Source organism: Toxorhynchites rutilus, chromosome 2 (genome assembly GCF_029784135.1).
Source record: "Toxorhynchites rutilus septentrionalis strain SRP chromosome 2, ASM2978413v1, whole genome shotgun sequence".
NCBI classification, from domain to species: Eukaryota; Metazoa; Arthropoda; class Insecta; order Diptera; family Culicidae; genus Toxorhynchites; species Toxorhynchites rutilus.
Window position 1 is genome coordinate 296,635,518 of NC_073745.1, and position 9,507 is coordinate 296,645,024.

At 38.9% G+C, this 9,507-nt stretch overlaps 1 protein-coding gene across 1 annotated transcript; it reads left to right on the forward strand.

Annotated features, from left to right (window-relative positions):
- The first annotated feature begins 1,762 nt into the window (after window positions 1-1,762).
- On the forward strand, window positions 1,763-3,687 carry LOC129768239 (uncharacterized). Its single transcript, XM_055769738.1, has 3 exons — window positions 1,763-2,337; window positions 2,401-2,554; window positions 2,874-3,687. Exons 1-3 carry the CDS (start codon window positions 2,232-2,234, stop codon window positions 3,127-3,129), a joined length of 516 nt encoding a protein of 171 aa, XP_055625713.1. The 5' UTR covers window positions 1,763-2,231; the 3' UTR covers window positions 3,130-3,687.
- Window positions 3,688-9,507: the final 5,820 nt, after the last annotated feature.

Consider the following 9,507-nt stretch of genomic DNA (forward strand, 5'->3'; position numbering starts at 1 on the left):
GAAAAGTTTAAAGCCTCTTTAATTCAACATCATCATCACCGCTAGCATTTTTTTGCTCCCAAGAACAATTCAGAACTTTTAAAGATTCTTGATATATTGAAAAATATTTGGCATCACTCTGCCCACATTTTTTTTATCCCATTTATTTATTTATCAGGCCCGCATTTTATCTGTAACAGAGCCGAGGTTTTTATCGTGTACATGTATATATGTTTATGTTTCTATAAATTGTAAATTACACAGTAGTAGTAGTAGCCATTTAGGCGTTAGGTTTTCTGTTCCATTACATTATGGAAAATTGCAATGTAGTAGCCATTTAGGCGTAAGGGTATTCTATCTGTTCTTCCATTGTTCAGCAGACCGGACAGCGGAGGCAATTGATATTGATCATTGTTGGGATTTATAGAACAGCAGCCCGATGTTTCTTGCAGAGCAGAGCGGTTGTATGGATGAATCGATCTTTGTTCCACCGTGGATCGATCTCCATAGCTGATGATGATTGCGTGGACGTAGTTATTCTATAACAACACAAAGATGGTCAATTGAGGGCCCTGAGTTTGAACTCACGATCGATCGCTGAGTGAGCGATCGCATAACCAAGTAGAGATGTGCCATCCGCTCATGAGCTGTTCATTCGAATCGCTTCATCGTAGTGAGCGGATTCGGATCGGCTCGCAATCAAAACAACGCAGCTCATCAGCTCATTACGTAGCTGGAGAGCTGATGAGCTGTTGAGCTGTTGAGCTGCTGAGCTGTTGAGCTGATGAGCTGATGAGCTGATGAGCTGCATAGCTGTGGAGCGCAAAAGCAGCAGAGTGTGAATTTTGAGACGCGGAAGAATTTTTCGTCTCCCGCGCTTTATGATATGACGTCAGTTTGTTTTCGTGTGTCCCTCTTCGTTAGCTTTAGCAGAGATGCCAGAGAGGAAAAAGGTTTTTGTTTTGAAGATATTCAATCGTTCCATTAAATTTTTCTTACATCGCCAAACAAAATAATAAAAATTATTATATGCTTGTAAATGGAATTACTATATTATATTGTTATTAAAACATGAATTTTAAAACACATAAATTTATTTCCGCGTGCTGAATCAAAACAATTCAGAAAACTACCCGCCATAAATGCTGGTGATTGATAATGGTCCTTTTGTTACCTTTGTCATGGCGAAGAATTGTTTCTCGTTGCGTCTATTAATGGATTTATTTTTATATCCTTGGATGCAAAAAAAATATCTCGGTAGTTTTATCAAAAAACGTTGTCTCAGCCAATATTTCTGAAGGCATTTTATTTGGCTACTGCTGGTTCTTCTGTTGTTTAAGTTCAGCATATCATAAGCATCTTCTATGTTGGATTTCAGCATTCAATATTTGTTGTATATTATATTATTAGAATCCATATTAAATTTAGTTTGTGTACAATTACAAATTAAATTTGTTTATTTTTTTGATTTCCGTCTATTAAGAAAATGAACACTATAAAATGTCCCATGGTAGTTATGCAGTTGTGTGGACAGCCGCAAAATTCAATTGAGCTGAAGAGCTGTTTCGAATGAGCAGCTCACTTGTATGAGCTGAACGGCTCTGAGCCGCTCACCATGATGAGCTGATTTGCCCATCTCTATAACCAAGTGGCTACGAAGACCCACTGCCAACACTTGTTTTTGTTTGAAAGTCTAGTGAATCTATTCGTCTCACGATGGCACTACAATCGTTATGTTGAGTTCCACCTCTCTGACATTTGATCCTACTTTACAAATGTAAGCAAATTGAATGATTGAGTTTGCTGGATGTTTATTCCGTAACAAAAAAAATCTTATCCAGATTAATTTGAGCAATAAACAGTGGTGTGCTATAGAGGAAGCTGGCAAGAAGCACCGACACAAAACGCCGATGACAGCAGAAGCGCTCACTTAAGCAAAGTGGATGCGATTAGTCATCATCATTTTGCGCGAGAGAGCCGTAAATTCCATCATTTGTGGAAATCTTCTGAACGCGGATTGACGCGGAAAGGGGGGCAGAATTTTTTGAAATTTCGCAGTCTGCTCATTGCAAGCAGTTTCTGTTATTACCCCTCGCTCCAGTGAACCGTGAATCGACCTTGTGTCTTGTGTGTTTTAGTTCCGCAGCACCTGATTCTCGCGATTGAACACCTACCAATCGTTTGGAGTTGTGTTTCCACAAACCGTCGCAACGTCGCACATCAGCAGTTTGTGGAGTTGACCGCCGATAAGGATGGATATTTTTATTCCGATTGCAATCTGCTTTATTTTGTTCATCTTCTTTTCCTTGTGCGGAATGTGCTGTAAGCGGAGACGTGACCAGGGAGCCATTATTGCCAGTGAGTAGTGATGATTTGCAATGTGGATTAGTTTTTAATGTTTTTTTTTGCATTGAAATTAAGCCCCGGTTGTGATCACATCCACTCAGCACCATGTCGGAGGGTATCCGGTAACGCAGGCTAGCGCAGGAGCGGTGACAACACACGGGACGGGAGTTGTGATGCAGCAGCATACGACCGGAACCGGAGTGTACCCAATAGCGCAACCGATGCCTGGGTAAGCATTTTTCTTTCGTTTCGATGATTATTCATAGTTATCATGTTAGTGATGCTTATCGAATGCTACGTTCGCACATTCTACTTGTGAAACGATAAGACGAGGCTTGTGTGTGTATGCATTTGTGTGTGACGGGCCATGAATTGCGCCATGAACAAAGAAATTGTATTTTTCTGTTTTAGTTAGGGATATTAGTTATGATCATTTGCTTGTTAAGCCACTATTAAAAAAGTGGTATCAATATACAGCTGAATTGAATAAGTCGTTCTGGAAGACCATTTCTTCCACTGATTTGTTTCACTGCTTATTTTTTATACAGCTACAATCCAGCTCCTACCGCGGATTACCCGCGACAGACCTATCCTACCCAGCAGCAACAGCAGTATCAGATGCCAATGCCGATGCCAGCGCCGATGTCAGGACCGATGCAAATGCCCATGCCATCCCATGCTAATGCACCACCAGCCCCGAATACCGCAGCACATGCAGCGATGAATCCTCCCAGCTACGATCAGGTCGTAAATACAAGTGAATACGCCAAGCAGTCGCCTTACAATCCCAACTTCACCGGCTAGTACGGTTAGTACCGTAGGGACTAAGCACAAACCGATCGAAGGGTCGCTCGGACCAAGACGCGTTATTGTAGTCTAAGAGAGAGAATAATCAAATTGTCATCCAGCATCAAACTGAGGATTGTTCGGTTCCTAGTTTTCGTAGCATTCATACATCGAAGCTAGTTTTTTTTATGAATTCAGAGCCATACCCCATATAAATACATTTTAGAATTGTATTAGATAGGTGAACATTTTAATATTTGATTGTTAGCACTGATGGTAATTTTCTGTGCGTGGATTGTTCAGACCAAAAAATTTATCGTTATTGCTGTTGAGGAATGATTTAAGAAAGGTATTCCGATTGTTGTACATATACGTGAAACATAAAGTGATCAATCAACTTATGATTAGCAAAGGCGTGGAAGAGTTTAGCCATTAAAATCATTCATCTTCTATTGCTGTTGTCGAGTAGGTTATATGATATCAATGAATTGGTTGCCTGAAACCATAAGTCTAGGATTAAGTGTTCTTATTTACCGTAACAATGAAGTCTTCTACATCTGTGGAACGTGAATGAAAGCTTTACGATGGAGTGCTAAAACCCCGAACATTATCCCTGTTGAAATTTGTTTTGAAGATTGCTTCATTTAGCATCCGGAAATACTGCATATACCCGAGAATCTCGAAACCTGTACAACAAGGTTTTCACGAAGCACGAAGCTCAATGTCATGCTGATTTCAGAGATGCGGAAATGTCCAAGAGTTATATGATTGTTAATTATTGACCTGAAAACTTGTTTCAATAGCTTCAAAATAGATTGAAATCTATTGAAATCACACAAATCCTTATATCCGTATTGGCGCCCGCTCGAAAATCCATTTAACCCTCAAATGCATGATGATGTATATGTACATCAGTGTTTTCTTCCTTACATATTTTCTAAACGGTAATTCAAACACAGTATTTTTGACGTAGAACTACGTCTTTCATTAAGGGTGCAAAATCAGAAAACAGGTCTCGTTTTTATGAAATAAAGCTAATAACTATTTTTGCCGCGAACGGATTTTGGCGATTTTCATACCAAACGAATCGGAAATTCCCTAAGATTTGTTTGATATGCTAAATGATGATATGTGTAAATGATTAAAATTCATGAAAACTAAAAGAGTTTCCATTTTCCCATACAGTTGTTCTGCTGATTTGTAAGCTTTTCTACCCATGCCATCAATATTGAACAACTTATCGACGAGCAACGAAGGGGTAATCGTGAGATTTAAAGTCTCCGGAGGCAAAATTTCTTTCTTCGTGAGGACACCGACTGGACAACACCGTTGCTGGGCGAGCTGGACGGCGAGGGATCGAGTACCTTTTTCTAGGCAATGGGGTGGAGGAAAGAGTAGAGTTTTCCAAGGGCCTTTTTGACGGCTAGAGACGAATGAACTAAAGAAGTTTAAAGTCTCTTTACTTCAATAAAGGAAGGAAGGAAAGCAAACTTTCAGTCTCGTTCTTTGTATAAAGCAATGAACATCGCTTGTTATTCGTTCTTTCGCGTCATCATATGTCATCGTTTCGGATTAAGCTGTGGACGCGACTAAATTACTCACTCGCTGATGTTTCTGGGATTGCAATCATTCGGCCTGATTCTGCGTGGAGTGTGAGGTGAGATGACGATTGTCACTTATGTCACGCGATTCCACCAGGCGTATGCCGTGAGAAAAATCACTTGAATGAACTCTCACCGTATTCCCGCTCTCAAATACACGTGACGATTGTCACATGAACTGGGACTTCTAGGTGACAATCGTCGACATGTCTTGAGGTGTCGACAGCGCATAAAAACAAATGAAAAATGGAAGAGGAGAGAGTGTCTTTTTGGGTCGTATAGAATCGATAGTAATGGTATTGTATGTATCAATAAGTTCAATTTATCTTCAATTTTCACAGTACGAGCGACAAATTGCAAGTAGTTTGATTTTTTTTGTGATAGCGGTAGTGAATCTGTTATCCCTCAATCGGACGAATAAGCACACCGGAATTATTTCCATTTCATGAAATCTATTTATTTTCTCTAAAATATATCTATCACATGGATCTTGTGTTTCATCTATTTAGCCGCGATTCATCGTCACCGAACTGCGTATCTATTTCAGAAGCCGGAGCCGGAGCTATAGCAACAATTCAACGCTGAGAGCGCAGAGAGCAGCAGCAACTAGGACCAAAACAAACAAAAATGTTGAACTTTACAGAATACAATCACCCGTTTCACTAAATCTAAATCAGATACCTGCAAATTCGGCAGAATGTCCTGATACACAACGAAATTTTTATGCTAACAACAGGCCAAGTTAAATCAGATCTATAGATACGGCACTGACTGTAGTAAAACAAATACCTGACCTCTCTGAGCGAAACAAATAAAATTCTGAGATGCCAGATGTTTTTTCTCAAATATATGCGATAAAAAATTGTTTATCATATGGAATCAATAATGTTTTGTCACTATTTTAATCAACCTGCAGCAGGAATAAAAGATTGTGACAAAAGTTAAATGTCTGCAAATTCGTGAACATATGTGCGAATGTGGCATCTCTGATCAGATTTGGCAATCAGCAGAATGAACGCCTTAGCACTTGTTGTTCATCCTCTCACATACATAAAATGAACCTCTCACGGCATCCGACACGACTGTAGGAATAGAGTGAGGAGAGTTGCGTGATGGTAATGTGACAATTGTCATCTCACCTCACACGCCGCGTAGAATCAGGCCGATTGCATCAAACTGACGCCAATGTGTTCAGGTTCTGAGCTACACAACTGTGTTGGCAATGATCAAGCTAGGCTATCGTCGGCTCTCTCCACCTAGGATAACAACTGCGCTAATCTAGACCGGTAATATTAACAGAAAGGACTTCTGTTGAGAAGAGCGCAAAACGGAGATAAATGTGTATGTTTTGTTGCTTCAAGCCGTCGATATATAGATATTTGTGTGCGTCCGTCGTTGCGTTGGTCAAAATTGACGACACATGTGGCGGGCCCCTAACAGAGACATCAAAACCAAGGTGCCCAGGGGAAATCGGTTTTACAAATATATGCAAGTCGGGGGCATTTTCATATTGCAAGTAAGGTGAATGATACGAATAATTTTAGCGAATAAAATTTAAATTTGGAACTTTAATGTTGGTTTCTTCGTAAAATTTCATATCAATGACCGATCGTGTATTGTGAAATAAATTAGCACAAGTGTAAGTGTAAAATTGTATATAGTAGCAGTTGTGTTAAAAATGGCTTGATATATGAAACGATTGATTTCATATTTCATAAATGAAAACCAAGGAGTGTTCCCGCTTGAGAACGGGTCGTTTGGTTTAAGCTGTCTGTTTTGTTGTGTTTATTTTCACACAAGAAAAGTTTATACGGCGAGAAAAATTGGAAAAGTGAAGAAATATTAGAAAAAGTGATTTCCCATATGCTCTACATATAGTATAAGGTGCTGTTAGTCCAATTAAAATGAAAGCATTGGGTTGAATAAACACTCAGAAATTAAAAATTATAAAAAAATACCTTTTCCATTTCAAATATGTTTTCTCTATATTAAAGTAACATGTTTTTACTGATGAGAAAAAATGATAATTGTGTTCGGTATTGGTAATTATCTTATATTACATTGGTGAGTTTTTTTTTCTTTATTTCATCCATAAATAACATAGGCATCTCGTCTAGGATAACAGAGGGCGGTTTTCATCATATCTCGTTCCACTTCGGTATCTTTTATCTAATACGCACCATCCAACGACTGTTTACCATCTTTCTATCATCACCACTCGGTAAACACTGGTGGAGTGGACAAACAATATCCAACAACCAAACAAAACGGTCAAACACCAAATCATCATCAAAGAGTTTAACGATGTAATTCTTCAAACATATCCAAAATCAACATACAGCCTAACGGAATCCTACGTCTACTATGCAGTCGTGTCTCGGACACAACCCTCCTGTGACTTTTTCCAAGCAGTTAACATTGTTTGTTTTCCGTCATCATAAAAGTTTCGTTGGTGCCTTTGACATTTCATCAGTACATTGAACAGACGCTATGGCGAAGCAGGCGTTAAGGTTGTGCGCCAAAAAATTATTTGGGGAATACCAAGCATTTGAAATATCGTGTTGGAATGTTATAAATTATTTGCTTCAGCGTGCCAGTGGCAAAACCGCCTCCAACTAGGATTGCATTTGTGCTAATCTTGATCATGATGAAGCAATGCTACTCTTTTCTGGATTGTTGAGCTTAACAGAAAGAGTATTTCGTTTATGTAGTCACCAAGAAACTAAATATGGTCTGGAATTTTGTATGTGATTTGGTTGCCAGAAGCAAAACTTTCTCCACTAAGGATGACAGCTGCGCTTATCTTGAGTTTGAGAAAGTAATGCAACTTTTTTCAAGGCAAGTCAATATTAACAGAAGCGTTTCTTTTGAGAATAGCGTTAAATGATGAGAAGTGTTTATATTCCTAGTGGCTTCAAGCTACCAACGTATGGCTCTGTATGTATGCTATGACGAACACTTATTTGGCGTTTGGTTTACGTTGTACAAACGATGCCTAGAGGTGCGATTCCTCTGAGACAATACTAAATAACATGATATTTGATACTTGCAAATATTGTCATTATTGTTGTTTCAATGCGGTGCCAAACATATATTGATGTAGTTATGAGATGTGGAATAATGGTGCTGGTGCAACAAGTGTGTAATCGACTGTAGCCGAGTGTATGTCAATTGCGCAAAAGGCAACCGGAATAGCATTCGAGGTAAACTTTTAATGCATTGACATGAAACAAATTGCGACATATGATCAGCTAGTGTATTGTTCTGTGAGGGCAAGAATGAATCATCAATCAATTGTCGTCAAATGATTTTACAATAAAAAAAATCATTTCTGGGTGATCAAACCATTCCACTAAACAGTTATTTCCAAAATTTCACAGTGTTATAAAATAATATGAGTTATAAGCAAGCGACTTATATAAAAAACAGCGTAGTTCTACGTCAACAATGCGGTCGTATCTTGGACACAACCTCCTATAATTTTTTACTTTTAATAGGTATTAAAAAAGGAGAAATATTCAAATTGATTCAGGAAAAATCAAAAGACGTGATTTCTTCGTCTGCCGATATTTTGAATTTCGCTGCCGAAGAAAATCGTTTGGTCGTCAAGGATTAAATGAATTGCTGTTCGTTGGTGTTGAACAGGCTTTAGTGTTTTTAACCTGTCCCCAATCATTATCGCCAAGTTTCGAGCCATATAAATGTATCGTTTAGTTAAATGTTTTGTTTCTGGGAAAAATAATACGTTAAATTTTATGACGATTACTTAGTAGAATATTTAAACTGCATAGACGGATGATTTTCAATTTTTATCCTAAACCGTTGAATCCATTCCAGGTACCGGGTTTTATCCCTCTTGATTATGAAATGATATTCCTGATCGACATGTCTCCTTATAATAGGAAACAACGCCAATTATGTGACTGTTGAATTTTGCGTAATTATCATCAGCTTTAGCTTCTCCATATTCTCATACCAATTCGTCCAACTTTTGAGGTTTATTTTTCATAGGTTCTGATGGAAACATTCAGAAACTCTATTCAAGCATCTAAAAAGAGAACTCATGTGTACAACTGCCACACAAAAAAGTGCAATTTTTCTTATGAAATAATTTTTTCGTAAGAAAATTTGCGCTGAAGTCAATGAGGGCGAAGTCCTACTCAATATTGCATACATACTTCCTTTTGTTTGGAATGACTTTGGGAATTAGTCGGTAGTTTCTATGATTTCGGACCTAGACGTTGCCAAATGGAGGCCACTTGGGTCGCCTTCGCAACGTCCGAATAATCTTCACATAATCTTCTTCAAAGCGATGGAGGAACATTCAGTGCTTCGGATTTATACGAGAAATTGCAGAGCGGAAAGTTGAAAATTCCTTCTGATACTCTATCACCAGATCAAAGATTAAATTCGGATATGCCATAAGTTTTTGTTGGAAATGAAGTATAACTTTTAATGCGAAACATGCTTCGCCCATATCCAGTGGCCTCGAGTGGAGCTTTCGCATCCTGGGCGGAAGTGTCTGGTTGCACCCCCTCCCTCTCCGCTATCTGGTGTATACTGAATCGTGAAGTATTTGTTAATGTAGGGGTGTTTCTGCACCCCTAAAATCGTGTGCCCGGGGACAGTTCGCACCCCCCGCACCACCCAGTCGACGCCGCTGCCCATATCCACGTGCCCAGCTTGATTCGGACAAGGACTGCTTTAATGCAAGATTATCGAGGGCATGAAAATGTGTTAAAATAATGATCGCTAAGTGGAGGATCCTTTGGAAACCCATTGAAACAGAATCGGA